Raw genomic sequence first — 18923 nt, forward strand, 5'->3', positions numbered from 1 at the left:
ATATGAATTTGTGCTCTCTTACCTCTCCTCAACTCACCTTTCAGCACACACACACACACACACACACACACACACACACATTACATTCATACACACTGCTACCAACACAGCGAGCGAACCTGTTGCCATGGTAATGAATTCCCCAACTGAATACCTCTTCTATATTTACAGAATATATGATATGTCCAAGGTAGACATATAGGAGACGGAGCAGATTTATTCTTGACTGCACCATCAGGATCATATATATAATAAAAATCGTGTTAAAAAAAATAGAGATTTGGAGACAGGCTTGGATCTCATGATTTAAAATAAAAAAAGAAGCGTTATAGATATTTCTTCTCCTTTTAAAGCTGGATAAAAGTCACAAAGAGACCGTATGACTGACAGTTTGATCCACATTTTATTTAAAGTATTAATCTCTCTATTTCCAAACTATACCCTTGTGAAGGTTGTAAATATTTAGGCTATATTGTATTTATTAATATTTATATTATTAAAAGAAAAGGCTTCGGACATGTGTGACAGTGAAGGTGTCTCAACATGGTATATACAGCCTATTTCCAGCCCCCTCTCATGGGAAATTCATTGCTGTCATTCTCGGACACTTTTGTGAATTGCAGGTGCACCAAATTTCCGACGGCAACTGAAAGCATCATAAAGCTCCGGCACGATCTCCCCCACCTTCACTCCTCTCCTCTTCCGTCAAAAAAAAATAAACAGCACAGGTCCGTATCAAGTCAGAGAGAGAGAGAGAGAGAGAGAGAAAGGGAGAGAGGCGTGTAAGAGAGGAGGAAACAAGCAAAGCTGTCAAACGCAACTCAAGAGTGCAAAGACAGCAGAGGAATGCCGCTGGTCACTAACAGCTAAATTAAACAAAAAAAAAAATTGCAAAGTCATACAGCTTATACACGCAGTTAAACCGGAACAGGACTTTTATTTTGTGAGCATCTGCCCGCTTTGGCTGCGGAGGTGACAGGCTGGGTGTCATGGACCCGCTGCTGCCCGCAGACACGGAGCTGATGGACCGGGAGGCGGATAAGGATGCGAGGAGGAAGATCCAGTTCTCGGTTCCCTCCGCCGTGCCCACCCAGCTGGACCCGCGACAGGTGGAGATGGTGAGTGTGAGCCTGGGGAGGGTGGATAATGAAAGTGGTTGTGGTGTGCGAGCGTGTAGCCTATGTGTGTGGAAGAATGAGGTCAAACTTGGGTCATATAGCAGAACCTGTCTCAGGATCATAGTACTTTGTGTCATATTTGTGCAGCCTTAAACCAAACCTCTATCAAAAAAGACTACTTTTCGACTCAGCGTCAGCTTTGTTTCACAGACGTGTTCAGTGGGATTAAGCAGGGGCGTGTCCAGACATGTTAGACAGGGGTGCCCCAACTCGGGCCAAGGGGGGCATGAAGTATGTGAGTTTATTTCTCCATGAATCATCTCAACTTTTTCGTACAGATGTAATACTCCTGTTTATATATATTTGTTCAATTTAAAAAATAACGCAAAGTGTGGAAACATCAAAATCTTTCATGTGTGCTTGCATGCTGTGCTACATTGTAATGCCACAAAAGCTACTAGCAGCATGTTGCAACACAGCCAAATAAGTTGATTTGAGCATAAGCCCCGCCTCTTAATGGGCCAAGCCGGGCCAGGCCACCGTCTGAAAACACCCCTAGAAGTAACATACCTTAGCTGGGGGGGGGGGGGGGGGGGGGGGTAATAAAAGTAATGATAGAAATAACAAGAAGTGCAATTTGCTATTTGCTTACAACTTTCATCCTGTCTTTAAAGTACGCTCAAAGTTCGCATCGCCTTTTTCTGTGGCATCTGAAGCATCAGGCGTTGTCACCAAGGTTGACAGACAGTTACATAAGCAGTCTAGCACGACTTTGCACAACTCTGTTTTTTGATGTTGGGTTATTTCTCTGTGGGCAGCGCTGGGATTAAGCTGAGCTGTGCAGCCTCGCTTTTTTGGAGCCCTTAATAAAAGCGATGAGGCATCTCTGCCCTTCAAAAGAAGTGCAGGAAGAGGAGGAGGAGGAGGTGGTGGAAGTGAGGGATAAAGTAATATTGAAAATGAGATTATGTGCCTGAGTAATAATGCCCTCACCACACAGGGATGAAACAAAACATAGAAGGTCAAATCGTTAGTCATGTGTGAGAAGGAGGCGGTGCGTTATGTAAAATACAGTTATATGTAGCTTTTGCTAAAGCACTCAAAGCGAAAGCAGGTGAAACATGCTGACCTGGCGGTGAAATAGTGCAGTGTGAACAGAAACAATGCCGGCCTGGATGCGGACCAGCTTTAAGTCTGGCAACAGCGGCTTCAAAGAGGTCGTAACACTGACATAACTTTTGGCTGCGATTCCCTCGGCGCATCCTGCTTTCGGGCTTTCCGCTTGTTGGTGTCTTTATATCGCAGGCTGCTCCCTAGAGTGACATCCCATTTGAAGCCAGGTGCAACTTCCAAAAACCCTCGTTTCCTCGCAGAGTGGAAGATTTTGAGATTTCACGGGGCATCTGCTTGGACAGCTTGTTTCAGCCCGGAATGTAAAAATAAACCAATAACTCAACTATTCCCCACACATCTGTTGTTTACAGCCCAACTTGCAGTCTCTCAGGCTGCCTCTACCCTTTCATTCCTTCATTTGCTTTTTTAAGCAACCCCATGTGTCGACTCGATGTATTCCTTCTAAAACACTATTTAGGTTAAACAAACTCCCCAGGATCTGTTGGGTTATTTATTCGTCTCTGTTTTGACACAAACTATCCGGGACAGGCTCATGTTACAACTGCTGCTAATTACTTCCACGGTCCTCAATTATTTAGACCCCATCATTTTTAGATTGCGACCTGTAAACTCTGACAGCATTATTTGAGCGAAAACTGAGTCCTTATAAGAAGCTCTGACAATTTTCCAGCTCAGGACCAAGTAAGATTACTGCAAATCTTCCAGCATGGATCTAATGGGAATCAGAGCAGCGGGACACCCTGGTGAAGCACGCAAAAGGTTACAAGGTTCTTTTGCATAAGACGTCTTAGGATAGGTCCTCCTATAGTCGCCAAAGCAACCCTCGCTCTGCTGTTGCAGTGTACGAGTAAAACCCTTATGGGGTCACCTGTTGCGGAAAATCGTAGTGGAGAACAATCAGCTGGAGATTTGAGGAATTTCTTCCATGCTTAACATGCCAGCTATCCAGCTGAGGGGATAAACAGTCGCTCAGCTGCAGAATATTTTTTACCCTCCATAGTTTAGACAGCTGGCACGAGCATCCCGTCTTTGTCTTCCTCTTCCTTATTTTCCTGCTCTGCATTGTACTACAGGCTGCCTGCAACACTGGTGATTAGAAAACCAATGGTCATGTCATATTAGCTGTAGCAGAGACGGGTCTGAATGCATCTAAATACGTCTCTGATGGGGAAGTAACCGCCAGTGTTGGGGGGGTAACGCGTTACAAAGTAACCTGTTAGATTACTTTCTTGTTGTGACAAGTATCGTAACGTATTACTTCTGCAATTCAAGTAAAACGTTATTTAGTGGTAAACTGTGTCAGTGCGCATGCTTAGCTAGCTAATTCAACTAACAAGATGGCAGAGAGGACAACATTTATTTCGTGGAAATATCCCCATTGTTTTGTATATTTGGGCGCCAGGGACAAGAACATGACGGTGCCTGGAGGATAAGTGTTTGTCAGCTGAGAACAGCCCTACTTCAAATTGAAGAATTATCTGCTAGCTTAAACACAGCTCAGCGACACTGGTGGCAACTAAGGCCCCGTGTCTACATATTGCCTTTTTCTGGCAGATTAGCACCGGGAGGAGGGAAAAAACACTGCACGTGGGTTTTGTTTCTATGACAACAACATGATTACAACACGTAGGGAGATAAAAGCACAACACTTAGCAGCAACATTTAGTGTCCGGCCAATCTGCTCCCACAAATGGGCTTTTTGGTCTCTATTGTGATACCGTTTGTTGGTCATATGTACAGAGCCAGGTAGACCGAAACGGCCAAAACAAGTTGCTCATCCATGTTTGGTGGTAACCAGGGTGACGAGTGGCACCCCATCTGATTGGTTGCCTGAAAAAAGCGGCCGTGACGACACTAGCGCCTTTCTGAAAAGTTCCCAGATTTTCAACTCGGAGAGGAGCGGAGCGCTCTGAATAAAGACGTGTATCTGTCCTCATTGGGAAGAACTGAAAAAGACGCTGGCGCTCAGAAAAAGGCGCTTTGTGGACACAGGGCCTAAGAGCTTTAGTTGCTGTGTCTTATATTGTATGCCTCTGTCCAGTTCACTATCAGATTGTTAGCATAATAAAGAGCTGTAACGGTTATATTGCGTCTGTCATTCCTGTTATTAGGCTGCGAAGCTTCAGACTATGGACCGTAAACTAGGCTGCATGACAGTAGAGTCAATACATTCAAAGGTAGACAATATGTCACAAAGGGGTTTTTATTTTTGGTAACACAAAAGGAATCTAACACGTCACTTTTCTCAGAAGCTAACGCAGTAATGTAACAAGTTACTTTCAAAAGTAACGTTACCCAACACTGCTGACCGCAGCGCGTTGGTTCTCGATTATAATCCTCATTCAAAGGAATTTGACGAGGAGAATTTTTTCACTTTTCCCTGACCATCAAAAAGGCCAAGTCACTTTCCACTTCTCCTATAATCTGCCACTCTCTTATTATAATCTGCAGATCAGGTTAATGGATGTTTCATTCAAGCACGGCTGCTCAAGAGTCTGCAAAGTTTCTTTAGCTCAAGGCCTTCGTCACAGTAATGATGAGATTTGGTCAAGGGCATCTCATCCTTTTGTGGCCTTCGTGAAAAGCGGAGATTGCGTTCCGTTCCCAGTGAATGTGACGGAAAGTTTCAAGAGGATCAGTACAAGTGAAGGTCAACCAAGTTCTTGTGTACAGGAGCCATAAAATTAGCATTAAGTTGGAAAGCAGTGGAGAAAAAAAGATGCAGGTGGAGAGATAAGAAAAAGAGTGGGACGAAGGGAATGCATAAAACAAAGTGTTGAGTTGACAAGGACAAGAGGGAGGAAAAAAAGAGTAACTGACAGAAGGCATGTAAGAAAAAACATCATCAGCCAAGGAGAGGACTGATTAAAACCAAAGAGATTAGCTGTGGATGACTGAGGCCTGAATCAAGGGCAAGGCCAGCTAATGCGAAGAACAAATTTCCACTGCAGCAAAGCCAAGAGCTCTAAAGTCCAGCAAGGTCTTATTCCCAAAAGCCAGCATATGTGGTCTGCTCTTGACTGCTATCAAATTACAAGGATGTAGTTTTCTCGTAATGCCGGGGTCCTTACCAGGAAATTATGAGTGTCAAATATTTAATTTCCTTACTTGTGGGGAATGTTTATGCATCAATTTGTGCGACTGCTGCTACTAGAATTGTTTCAGTAAAAGTATCTGTATCGCTGAATACGCCGGTCAAAGCGCAGAGCGGATATCGGAACCAATTACCCACCCAAAAATCAACGCTTTTAAGGTGAATTATCTTGTTAGAATAACATAGAACAGTGAGGTGGGAGCAGAAAGTGTGATGTTGGTCAAAGGTAACAAATGTCAGCAATCAGACTAGAATCTGAGGGGTACTCGGGAACAGCTGAAACTTAAGACATCGGTATCGGGAAGAAAAAACAATAGTATTGGAACGTCCTTCTTTTTAAAGGTGGGGTATTATGCTAATTTCAAGCTTCATATTTCACTCACTCAGCATAATTTACAGTTAAAAAATGTTTTCTTTCTCACACTGGTGCTCTGTGCAGGCCCTCATACAGCCTCTGCCTGAAACAACTCAGCTCTATCCCTTTAAGAAACCCCGCCCCACTTTCTTCTGATTGGCCAGCTCTCCGAAGCCTGCTGAGGCTGCACCTTGTGATGTCACAAAGTGCGGCGTGTAGAAAAACCTGTGTGAACAGCAGACTGAGCTGAGAAGCCTGGGGATTACTCCAACATACTTTTACCTACAGACTTGATAATTCACCCAGGTTTAGTGTGGACGTCCAACATTGCAACATTATATATATAAAAATGTGAAACAGCACACTACCCCTTTTTTTAAGGAAAAATGTGCTTCCAACAGACAGCATAATCTTTCCCCCTCCTCCGTGGTTAAGAACCGTGCATGTGTGATTCTTCTTCTCTCTGTTTTGTGGTGCACTTCTGAGGTTGCGCATCGCCACCACCTACCTAACCGAAGGTTGCAACAATAAGTGGCATTCAGGCAGCTCATCAGTATAAACAGACTCTACCAATTAATATTTTTATTAGTGGTTTCAAAAGCACATGTTCTAAATATCAAGAGGGCCGTGTTCCCTGAACCACCCGCAAAAAAATAAATAAATAACGAAACTACGCCTATGACACATCATGTTTCCCAGTTGTAAATGTCTGGGTTTCACCCTCCCACACATCCCTACAATGACTGTTCAAGCGGTTACTGCAACAAGATTGTATTTCCACTCTAGTGCTTATTAAAGGTTTAATATCCGATTTGATGGTCCTTAATCAACTCTCATCTATTTCCAGAAATTGCTCACTGGAACACAAAAAGGTCAATGGAAATAGTGGGTTTCAGGCTTCATTATTCAGAGTAAATTGAAAGCATTGAATGGACACAGCTGGGATTTCCAGTATGCTTTCACTGACTGCATTAATTGTTAAGGTTACTTCAGGATACTGTATCACTTGCATAAGCTGTTATTTTATCACAAGCACCCATAATAATGCACTGAAGTAGAATGTTAGGGAACAATGAAGGTCATCCGAGCTGCACAGATATACAGCCTTTACAACATAAAGCCTTCTATTTTAAAGTTCAGCCTTTTTAAGATGTATAAATAGGCTTGTGCAGAACGTTTTTGATGTTTTAAGTGAGTTTGAGTGTTAAAATTAGTATTCAACTCACCAAACTGCCAATCAGGAAGAGCAGTTATTTGACCTTTCTTGCTTTCATACAGAGTTTGCCATCTGAGTCGAGGCCAGTTTTGACATAGAGACTCAGATACCTAAAAATGTCCCTTAACTTGTAAAAATAGCCGACACTAGTTTATTTTTGGGGCAGCGGTCTCAATATTGTTTGTTTCTACAAGATGACTCAGAGACTAGTCTATTTCAATCTTCATGTGCTATCATCCCAAAACTGAATGTAACATTTTTTTGGCTGGTACAAAATAATTGTCCCAAATAATCAGAGGGACTGGTCTCACAACTCACAACGATAAATCAAAATGCAAAACAAACTCCCAATAGCAGCTCAAGTTATTTCCTCTCATTAGGCAAATCAAGAGGTTAATAAATCAGACGTCCTGAAAGTAACACAATGTACCTTATATAACAAGGAAAATCAATCTTCTTGTAGCTTCTGTTGTTGCATATGCTGAGAAATGTGAAGCAAATCAGTTGCAAATCAAATCAGTCTGCAACATCCCTGAGCCAACACAGGCATTTACAGGCCTCTCAGACATGCCCAACAAGGACCTGATGAAAAATGTTCTCTCTAGGTGCTTGACCTTCTCGCTACCATGTTAACAAAGCACCCATAAAAGGTCACTGTGTCTTTACCTGCACTTGGGTGTTTGAATGCATATCCTCTCGTCTGAGAGGCGTGCATGTATGTCAGTCAACGTGTGTGAAATTCTTAGATTACCGCACATAAATGTCCATGTTGATACATTTTTTAACCTCTAATCGGATGTCTTGTAATTCATATTTAAATGTGTTCCCCCAACAGAGGCGGCATATTTATTTCTAGTGCCTGATTGATGAATATGTATGAGTCCAGCATGCACAGCGAAGCAGAAGCAGTAAGAGTTACTCCAGAGTGAATACCGCCCACATGTTTCGTGCCTACACTATTGGCAGCCACTTATATCTCACAACAATCTTATTACCATAACACATAACAAAATAGAGAGAGCGATGAAGATATTATATATTTCATAACACTCTTGGTTATTGTTAGCCAGAAGAAGGTGTTGTATTATTTTTGAATTAGCAATGGTTCGCTGTTCTTGGATTGAATCAAAGGTGAACATGTTGTCCAAAAAACTGTATTGGCAGCAAAGTGTACTTTTGGTATAAATAGTAAAAGTACTTAGAATGCATCTCGGTCCCTGAAGTATTATATTTGATCATTATTTCCATGCTTTAACATAGAGGGAGTACTTTGATCTGTTACCTGGTCGAGGTAGAGCTCATTTAGGCTCACTCTGCTTCACATAAAACACACAAAGGCAAGAAATCATCAAGAATGCTGATGTTGTAAAGTTTTCTGGTGTTGGCAGATTGGAACCCAAAAGCAATAACAGTTTATGTTAGTTAGAAGGTAGCGGTCAAAACCAGATGTTTGGACCAGAAGAATGGGTCGCATTAAGTGTGTTCATGCGCTCCCATTGATATGGGAATAAACTGGGGTTATAAACCAGAGAACTGAAAGACTGAAAAGAATTCAGACCAAAAGTGGAGTAAATTGTGGGGTTCAGTCAGAAACCACATCATTGGTGAGACATAGGAGACAGAACACATGTTCTACTACGACATTAGTATTTCGTGGCGGAGTAATTGGGTAATGGATTGAGTTGGGATTGGCGTCTTGGAAAACCATTGAGGGTAGTAGGCCAGTGAAGAAGTCCAATTAGACAGTCAAAGATGCTAAAATAGTTGAGGTTACCTAAAAGGTGGTGGTAAAAACCAGGAGGTCAATTAAACAGGTAAACAAATCAGGCAAAGAGGCAGGCATGTATACAAGACACATATCCACCCTTCAAAGGGATGACTCATGACATACCATCAAGTTGGTCAGGACAAGCCCACTGGAAGTTAATGATGAATACTGTGGGCAAAAATAAGTGATCTTAGGGACCACAACCATACCAGTCCACCAGGTACTGCACCCCCTTACCAAATCGATTTTATTAGGCAAGACAGTTTAAGGGAGTGGAGGGAGTCTAGGGGAAGTGCTGAAGCAGGCTTTAATTGATGGCTGCAGGATTTATGACCCTAGAGATGGGGAATTGGCCCACGCAACTGGGAGCCAGCTTCTCAGACTCCACTCATTGGGGAAGGAAGCGTGTAGAGTTATACACCAGGGCAGTGTATTTGGATGGTGGAATAGGCTTCGTCTAAGTGCGTTGGCACCACCGGATGACAGCCTGGAAAGAATGGACACTGGCCTCATATTTCTGCTCAGGACAGAGCAGTGGTTGGTAACCCAGGAAGCACTGAAAAGGTTACAGAAGGATGGCAGATGTAGAAAGGGTGTTAGAAGCGTACTCAATCCATAGGACTTGTTTGGAGGGGTTGCAATAAGTGAGATAACACAAATAACGTGTCCATCTCTGTGTTTATGCGCTTGGCCTGAACATTGGATTTTGGATGAAAACCTGAAGTTAGATTGACATTGGACCCTAGTACACTGCAAAACTCATACCAAAACTGAGAAGTAAATTGTGGCGCTCAGTCAGAGACCACATCACTGGGGAGACTTTGTACATAGAACACATACTGTACCCTGAGTTCATCACGGCTTTGGCGTAGTAATTTGGGTAATGAGATGAGTTGGGCTTGGTGTCTTGGAAGGATGGTAGGCCGGTCAAGGAGTCCAAAGAGATGGGCGTTAGGGCGACGAGGGACTGGCAGGTGATGAATAAGGCCTGAGGCAGCTTGAAGTTCTCTTTGTTGACAGCAGATGTGATAAACAACTATGAATTGTTGGGTATCCCCTTCCATTGACTGTGTTAAAGTCACAACCCCAGAATGTCAAGCCAGGCTGGAGACTGGCAGGGACAAACAGACGGTCATCTGGACAAGCACTGAGAGCTGAGTGATAAGTGTGGAAGCAATCTACCTTGTCTTCCATCTCCCAAGTTACCACACCACCCTCTAAGGGAGACAGCTTCTGGGAGAAGAAGGCACATGGTAAACCTTCTGATCCTCAGCTGAGAAACCCAGTGGCTGAGGCAACCCCGAGTCTAGGGCATCCACCTTCCTAAAAAAAACTGAGGAATGGGGTCTGGAGAAACGAGAAGCCCCTTTAGCCACAGAGAACTTCCAGAAGAGCACCTTCACAGAGTTGATGACAGCCGCCAAACTGAAGTTATGGGTACAAAACAGAGTGTGACATATGAGCACATCACAACATAATTGTTACAGAATCCCAGTCTATGTATCCAGTCATGTCTTCTGAGCCAGGGATACCCCAAGATTACAGTCTGTCTAAAGCAGTGACATTGATTGGCTTTTCAAGAACTACCCAACCGATTCCCAGCTTGGAGGCCAAGGGTCGGGTCCAAATGGTTGGCATTGGCACCAGAGTAAGTTAGGACTAAGAGGATGTGATTACTTCTACAACATCGAGGGGTGCCAGACTGCCGGTCTAGCTCAGCGGTTAAATAGCGCGTCCCGTATACAGAGGCTACAGTCTTCGATGTTGTGGCCCCAGGTTCCACTCCCACCCTTGGCCCCTGGCCGCGTTTCATTCCCAGTCTTTCTTCCCCTGTTTCCGACACCATCCACTGTCCTTTCTCTTTCAATAAAGGGGCCAAAAAAATTTCAAAAATCCACAACAGTGTCACTGAGCATAAATCAAGGGCAAGAGGGTATTTCAAAGTTATGGGTTAAGCTCACTAACATCCTCTGTTTAATTGGGGAGCCATATCTTTTACTGGGCAAGATGAGACAAAATGGCCGTCCTAGCCACAGTACAGTTGGAGTTGTTGTCCCACCTTTTGTTGTCTTGTTTGTGTTTTTTCCTGGTCTTGTTTTTATATTTGGGACATCATGTAATGTATTGTACAAAAGCTGCAGTGGATTACCAAGACACAATCCCATAATTGTCTTTGCATTATCTATTTAGGGTCAATAGTTGCAAGTGTAGTTGAAACACTCTTGGCAAAGATGCAGAGGGACTAAAACCTTAATATGATTTATAAATTGTGACGCTGAGGGGGTTATATAGTGTGCAGGATTTGCTTCCTTTTTTTCAATTTTACATAAGGGAATAATTATTTAAATATCTAATGCAAGTGGTCCCTCATTTGGTGCCCTCTAGCATTTATCTGACAAATGCCGTAGGGCACCAAATATGCTAGGTCCTGCCCTGAAAGGAACTAAAAGATTGCACAATAAGTTGGACAGAAAACAATTCCTCTATCATGAAGTGATGATGAAAGACTTAAAACCTAAAAAAAAACAGAGCACCATCCAAATTCAATACAAGAAGGCTAATATTTGGCAGTAACATTGTTTGAGAGGGTTTAAGTAGGAGTGTACATGCTTCTTATGATAAATAACACACTGGAACCTAAACGATTACCAACAAGTGATGAGAACATGCAGTAAGATAGCAAGCAATTTTAAGTTATCCATCTGCCATCTATGACAAGATTTAATCCTCATTCAGGAATAATCTGGACAACAATCTTTTGGATGTTGTTATGTAATGATGTGCATTTTCTCATTGGATAGTTGTCACAGAAGAAAATCCTCTGCAGACAGAATGTCAGAAAGCAAATGCCTAAATGAATAAATAAGAGATATCTATTAGAAATTCACCACACCTTGCTCCATGTTTTATGGATGGAGGTGTTTGTGTCAGGGTGTTGCATATTTCACACACATGCAGACATGCCAACATTCACACAAAGCATGTTTGACACAAGCTTACACTTTCTGTCTCTCTTTGCTAAGATTCGACGTCGGAGGCCGACACCAGCCACACTCTTCAGATTGACAGACCCTCCATCACCAGAGGAAGACATTGGCAATCACCCGGTAAATATGCTGTTGTGCACTATTTTAGATTGAACAAGATCAGAGATACTGATTATATCACTGTCAGTAGTGTCAATACAAATTTGCACAACTCACGACTTTTAAACCATCACTCTATATGTACACAAAAGAAATTCAGCTCCACCAGGCTTATTCTCTGGGGGCTGCTATAAGGCATTCTGGGAAATGTTGCAAATTGGCTTTGTAGGCAGGAACATGTAGGTGGGATTAGAGAGTGAGTTGTTGAATACACAGATACACACACACAAAGAAAATGCAGACAAGCACTCTTATATGGCGAACAGGAAAGACGACAGAAAATATACTAAAGGCAATGGGGATGAACAGGCCTTCCAAATTGAAAATATAATGGCATTAAAAGAGATTTAAGAGGCCATGACTGGTGAGGAAAAGACAACAGGTTAAAACACAGGAACAGGTACAGATGGCTGAGAGGTAGGTGGGGATGGTGCAGGAAGCTACACTTGTGAGCAGATGGATGTGGGAGTCAGGCGGCCAGGACTGTAGGTAGTAATAAAAATTAAATCGTATGTCTTTTCCGAAACACTTTCCCTTGATCTTGATGAAAAATGTCATGAGGTCAGAAAATACTTAATAAATTATCTGGATTAAGACAACGGTGATGCTGAGAGAATCCAACTGCAAAATGGGCTACCAAATTTTGCATGGGCTCATGTTGTGGACATGAGTCTGCCAAGGTTTACTTTCCTGAAGAATGATCAACCGTACCCTCGGGTTAAGGACATAAGAAAGAAAGCATTTTAGCACCATTACCTTAGCAGTTAGAGAGTTAGACAAATGGGTCTATCTGCAGATGCACAGCAGTTCACAGTACCAAAAGACACGCCCCTTTAGGTTCTGGCACCAAAACTACTTAATGAGTTTTAGGATTAAAACTTCAAGGGTAGGCATGTCGTTAAGTAGCTGTGTATTGTAGTTTACCCTGATGAAAAAAGGCCTTTGAATAAAACTGATGGTTAAATTAAAGCTCCTGTGAGGAGTTTTTAACTGGTTATGAAACACACTAGAATTAATTCTGATTACTCTACAAAAGCAAACCAGACCATCAGCAACAAGATTGATTGTTTCTATATAGTTATTTTTAATGCCAGAAACCGCTGGCGTGGGGTAGGATTTAGACGAAGCGATTAACTGCACGCTGTGTGTTTACATTTTCCAGGGCAGAAATTAAAAGTGAGTGATACATATGACTGTTAAAGAAAGCAGGAGGAGATTTTTTGTTAAAAACCACCACTTAAGCATGTACAGGACAAAATCAGCAAAGAGATAGAAGAGTCTTTGTCCACAGGGGGTGCCAAAATCAACACAAACCAAAAGTTCCTCACAGGAGCTTTAAATTCCTCTTTATCTCTCTTGTGCAAGAGTTTTATGTTGGATGCATGCCTCATTTTTGCAGCCGTACTATGATAATATTTGCAGTTACTAACAATGCTAAGTAAGTTACTTTATTTAAATGTATCTGAAGCTACAGTATAGCACTCTAGGCTTGTTTATCATTAATTTTTACAACACTAAACCATACTGTGCATCTGTCATCTGTAAACCATGCTTTTAATGCTTTACTTGCAGTGGGTTCTGGGGGAAAATGGAGCCTTGAAAGCCAAACTGGTCCATGCATCCACCTACCAGCCGCCCTCTCTTAAAGGTAAATCTTTTAAGTCTTTATACGTCACAATTATCTTTTGCACCAAATGGTACAAAATGAAAGCAATTTGGGCGACCTGATTTCGCTGTGGCAACTGCCATGTGGTCTTTATCTGTTTGGAATATGTGCCTTTCCCAAAAACACAGTGAGAGGTGTGTGTTTCTGTGTGAATGTGTGTGTACAAATGTGTGTGTTATGTGAGATTAGGAGCAGAGACAGCTGTGGGTCTGTTCTGGATCATCCTGGATTATACGATAGGCAAACAGCTGCAACATGGTCTCACACACACACTCGTACACACACAGATATGCAGGGAGTCCCACAAATATAAATGCATACAAAAACAAATACTTATTTGATATAGATATTTATATTATTCAGATTTATTTTAAATTGTTAATTTGACTCTCGCCATCAAAATTGCATCTTAAAATGTCGGCATAGTTTTCCTAAAAATATTTGGATAGTAAATTGTATTTTAAATTGTATTTTTACCTCATTATTATATCATACAGGCATACATATACACCCAACAACATCCATTAATGGCGCTCTCAACAGGTAGACTAGCCAAAAGAGGCCAAAGAAGGTCTGTATTATTCGGGCAAAAAGCCCTGAGTCAGGCCTTGGCTGGGGCTCATTGGTAGAGCTGGTCGTCTTTCAATCAGAAGGTAAGAGGTTCGATCCCCAGCTCCCACAGTCTACATGTCGAAGTGTCCTTGGGCAAGACACTGAACCCTAAATTGCTCCTGGTGGCATAGCCAATGGGTATGAACAGCTTTAAGTGGTCACAAAGACTAGAAAAGCGCTTATAGTACAGTCCATTTACCATTTACCGTTTTCTTTCCTGTTCAAAAAAACAATGGCCGAGGCAATAACAAATCATATAGATTTAGGCATGTTTACAAGAGGCACTATTTTTTGTTGAACCACAAACCCGTCAGAGGACATCCTTTATTTACAGGTGTAACAATGGTCTCTGCTCTGAATATCAATCTATATGCAGATGACACCGTGCTATTTTTAAAAGAAGTTGTCAGTGTCCTTTCCTGCACATAATAAATTACTCGATCATTTTCTTGTTACAAAGTCAGCTATGCAAAATTAAATGTATTTATCTTAGTCTGAAAGAGTAATGCCGAGTGTGGTTTAATGTGAAGCAGGCTTTAACCACCAAAAGAGCCTTTGTTTACATTCGCCAAGATCGACCCAAAATGAAAGTTCCTCGCAGTGAAACCAAGAGAAAACAATATAAAAACATGATAGGTGTCACTTATGATGAACCTCAAGAGAATCCACCGATCTGCAGACTTACCTTAGCTTCATAGCGAGGTTCAGCTAATTGTTTAGCTGTGTGGCTTCAACTTTACTTTTTTTGTCCACTCTGAGGGTTGCTTTTAGCTGCTGCAGGCTGTTGTTAGCTAGTGAACACATTGGATCATAAAGAAGCTAAAGAGACAGACCCTCAGGACTGGCTAGAGAATAAAAAAGAAACAATATATAGCACAAATAAATCATAATGTTGCTCTACTATTAGCTGTGTCTCAATTCAGGGGCTGCATCCTTCGAAAGGACGCGGCCTAATGAGGATGAGTCACTCGTAGCCTGTGTAGAGCGCTATGGCCAAACTGAAATGAGACGGTCTGGTCTATGGAGGATTTCCTGTTTGCGTCACCAGCTGTTCTCATCCTTACCATTGCATCACCAAACGTGGCTCCTGTCGCCTAGCAACAGGTAGCTAGCGGGCTAACTAGCTATCATAACTAACGTCGCCTAACATAACCTATTATTTTAAAGATAATTCATATTTTTGTATCTCGAGCTATTTAATGGCGTTAAAACCAAAAAAATATTTATGTAAAAGTGTAATACGAAAAGGAGAAGGCATTTGTTGGCCACATCTGAAGGAGTCTTTCGAAATGGGACAGCCTTCAACGCATCGCTGTGACACAATCGGCTTTAAATACATCCTTCGAAAGGATGCAGCCTCCGAATTGCTGATGTGTCTTTAATAGCAAAAAAACCAAAACAAGATATAACCAAAAATACTCTCTTCAGTCTACCTGTTCATACATTCATCAATCTATCATCTTTTCATTAAAGAAATAAACAGAACTGTACCTTCTGGCATCTGGCAGAGAGATCTGGCATCTTTTATTCTATTTTCTCTCTTTTCAGCTGTGCAGAGGATGGCCCTAGCCCACCTGTCCTCCTTAGACATGTCTTCAGTGGACAAAGACGAGCCTTCTTCTGGGGAGGAAGAGGAGGAACATGAGAAGCAGACAGCTTCAGACACAGGTTGGTCAGGTGGATTGGTATTGCACTTTATTTCCATCGTATATTGGCATTTATAGCTAACAGACCTTACTTACACCTGTAAAAAAAATCCCTGTCTCATCAGATCTAAGAGAAGAACGCAAACCACTCAGAGGTCAGTGTTCTCAACCGGACAGTTTGACAGGAAGTGCTGATCTCAGCCCTCACGGCAGAGACGAAGAGGAGGCCAAAGAAAGAGAGGAAGGAAAGGGAGAATGACGAAAGAACAATGCTCAGGTGGAGACAGGGTTATAGTGAGGAAAATACCTGCATAACACACGTATGGGCCATGCGTGTGCGTGCATGGGTGTACATATGAATGTGTGTTATTTGGGTATGTGAGTGTGTGCATGCATGCAACAAAAGAGTGGACTGTGAGAAGGAGAGAGGGGGGAAAAACAGATGGGTATTTAGGAAGGTCAGAATCTTAATGAGCAGGTGCAAGGAGAAGTTTAACCTGAGACTTGTAGAGGAAATGACGTCTCGGTGAGCCAAGGAAGACAAGGCTAAATACATTACAATCAGCCAAGGACACTGCACAAGTTATATAAGAACTGTGGAGTTTTTTTCAAGCAAATAAAGGTGATTTTTTTTTTTGAAGTTTTAACAGAATTGTTGATTACATCACCTTTTTTCACGTCATATAAAGGGCTTGTCAACTGATACCGGTGCTTAAAGGAACACACTTAGAACGGACAGCCCAAGATAAGACCTCCTGTTGTTACAAGAGATAGAGAACATAGTTTTTCCGCCATCCTATGCATGTTTTATAAACATGTAAGATTCATTTTATCTGTTTATCTGTGATGGTCAAATTGAAAGTGTTTGAAGACCCTGAGGAGGTCATTAAATGTTAGTCTTCTACAGTTCAGTTAGAGACTTTTGGTTATTGTAGTATATGGCACAGATATTATAGACTATATTACACGTTATTACACAGCTGTGTTAAATACTTGATTCTGATTGGCTAACAACAGCATTCCGAGGTCTGCTATTTCTCGATAGACCGTTGCTATGAAGAACAAACCGTTGCTAGGGATGCAGCTCTAATCACACAATCCGGAGGAAAGACTGTAATCATATCAATCCGCTGAAAGAAGTCCGGTAAATTTGACGTCATGTCAGCCTGTTTACAGAGGGAAAAAAAGAAAAGAGACAAAACAGGTTAAACAATGCAAAAACTGTAGGCTACAACAGAGAGATCTACAAAACTAAAGACGACACATGAAGTAAACATTAAACAGTACACAGTATGGGATACGGGGGTGTTTAGAGATGGTGAGTGGAGAAGGTAATGTCAACAAACTCTGACAGTGACAAGACAGAAAACCTCAATCAGGTGCTGCGCTGATTCCCGTTCAACGTGTCTTACACCATCAGTGGAAATGTTTTCATTAATGTGAGTAATAACGGCTAGGTTAGCTTGTTTTAATGAGAGTAAAAACAGCTAGCTTAGTTCATTTTAATGTGAGGAATAACAGCTAGCTTAGCTCATTTTAATGTGAATAAAAACGGCTAGCTTAGCTCATTTTAATGTAAGTAATAACAGCTAGGTTAGCTCATCTTAATGTGAATAAAAACAGCTAGTTTAGCTCATTTTTATGTGGGTAAAAACAGCTAGGTTAGCTCATTTTCATGTAATATTAGATCGGTTAGCTCATTTTAAGAAGGCTACAGAGTGAAGCGTTGCTTTGGACGCAGCTCTCACTGTGAGTGTAACAGACTATTTTTAAACGGAAAAACGGAAATATAATCATGTTTAAATTAATGAAATAATTTCCAAATTAATATTTGTTGTCAAATAATACATTTCGTAGGTAGGTAGCCGTGTAATAAACAGGATAATGTACTGTGAGCAGGTTGTAAGCGCTGTAGCAACCTGCTCACTTTAGATTATCCCTTACATATACTGCAATATGAAATATACACATTGTTATTTTACCCATAAAGTTTTCAACTCTTCCAGTATGCTTTCCTCAATCTTGTACTGTAGATGTTTGCATGCAAGGTCAAGGAAACCAAAGGAGGGTGGATTACAGATGATTGAGCGCAGTCACAGCAACAGCAGAGCAGATTAAATCATAACAGACTAATCCAACTAATCACGATGATGCAGCACAGTTTCTCTGGTTTATATTGTGAACAGCCTTTTGTAACATGGTGATTAGCGCGCATGATCTGTTTGTGATGGCAGGGATGATAGTAGAGAGAAACTGAGAGACGACCTATTTTTTCAGAAACAGTACTTATATATGATGAGCGTGAATGTTCATTCTTGACCTTGTATATAAAACATGTTTTGTGATGGTTGCTAATAAAACTGTTATAATGGGTTGTCAGTGTTTGAGTGAATTTATGTATAAACATAGGAATGCACAATACTGCACTGATATGCATTTTCCATGAAAATTATTACTTTAATTGGTATTTAATTTCCCACAGAGAGTCAACATGTACTTTAGACATATGTTGACAAATGACAGCAGAGTTTTATTAAATGGGGACCCTAAATATGATTCTGTCCATTTGTGAACTGACTTGATTATATGGTTGGATTTTACATCCATCCATCCATTATCTATGCCACTTATCCTGTTGAGGGTCGCGGGGGCTGGAGCCATCTGTCATTGGGCGAGAGGTAGGGTACATCTTCACATCAATCACAGGGCTGACACATAGCGACAGACAACCTTTCACACTCACTCTCACACCTACGGGCAATTTAGAGTCACCATTGCACCTAAGGAGTATGTCTTTGGACTGTGGGAGGAAGCCGGAGTACCCGGAGGGAACGCACGCATGCAAGAGGAGAACATGCAGTGTCCACACAGAAAGGCCCACTTCATCCTGGATCAGAACCAGGAACCTTCTAGCTGTGGGGTGACAGCGCTAACCACTTCACCAACCCACTAAAACACATTATTATTGTTGAAGAAAAGCCAAATCTGAATACATTCTAGAACCACTTCAGGTTATACCTTTATCTTTAACCATTGGGATCCTACCTACAGTACAAACCTGAATTAAGTCAAATAAAGTCTTGGCGACAACTCAGATGTGTTTCAAAATCACCATGGCTGATGAAAAAAATGGCCAAATACTGACACCCAGTGTTCAATTCCTAAAAT

General features: G+C 41.6%; 1 protein-coding gene across 1 annotated transcript; it reads left to right on the plus strand.

Annotated features, from left to right (window-relative positions):
• The first annotated feature begins 748 nt into the window (after positions 1-748).
• Positions 749-18129, plus strand: LOC138593036 (protein phosphatase 1 regulatory subunit 1B-like). The gene is made up of 5 exons (XM_069663860.1): positions 749-1118; positions 11709-11792; positions 13404-13479; positions 15658-15777; positions 15881-18129. Exons 1-5 carry the CDS (start codon positions 990-992, stop codon positions 16012-16014), a joined length of 543 nt encoding a protein of 180 aa, XP_069519961.1. The 5' UTR covers positions 749-989; the 3' UTR covers positions 16015-18129.
• The last annotated feature ends 794 nt before the right edge of the window (positions 18130-18923 follow it).

The sequence above is a fragment of the Semicossyphus pulcher genome, unplaced genomic scaffold (genome assembly GCF_022749685.1).
Source record: "Semicossyphus pulcher isolate SPU_LCO1_2020_fin unplaced genomic scaffold, fSemPul1.0.p SCAF_16, whole genome shotgun sequence".
NCBI lineage: Eukaryota > Metazoa > Chordata > Actinopteri > Labriformes > Labridae > Semicossyphus > Semicossyphus pulcher.

What these genes read in the sequence shown, in the direction of transcription:
- LOC138593036 (XM_069663860.1), top strand. Translation starts at nt 990, where the DNA reads ATGGACCCGCTGCTGCCCGCAGACACGGAGCTGATGGACCGGGAGGCG. An exon ending in ACCCGCGACAGGTGGAGATG is followed by an intron (nt 1,119 to 11,708) that starts GTGAGTGTGAGC and finishes CTCTTTGCTAAG; the next exon opens with ATTCGACGTCGGAGGCCGAC. An exon ending in GCAGACAGCTTCAGACACAG is followed by an intron (nt 15,778 to 15,880) that starts GTTGGTCAGGTG and finishes CTGTCTCATCAG; the next exon opens with ATCTAAGAGAAGAACGCAAA.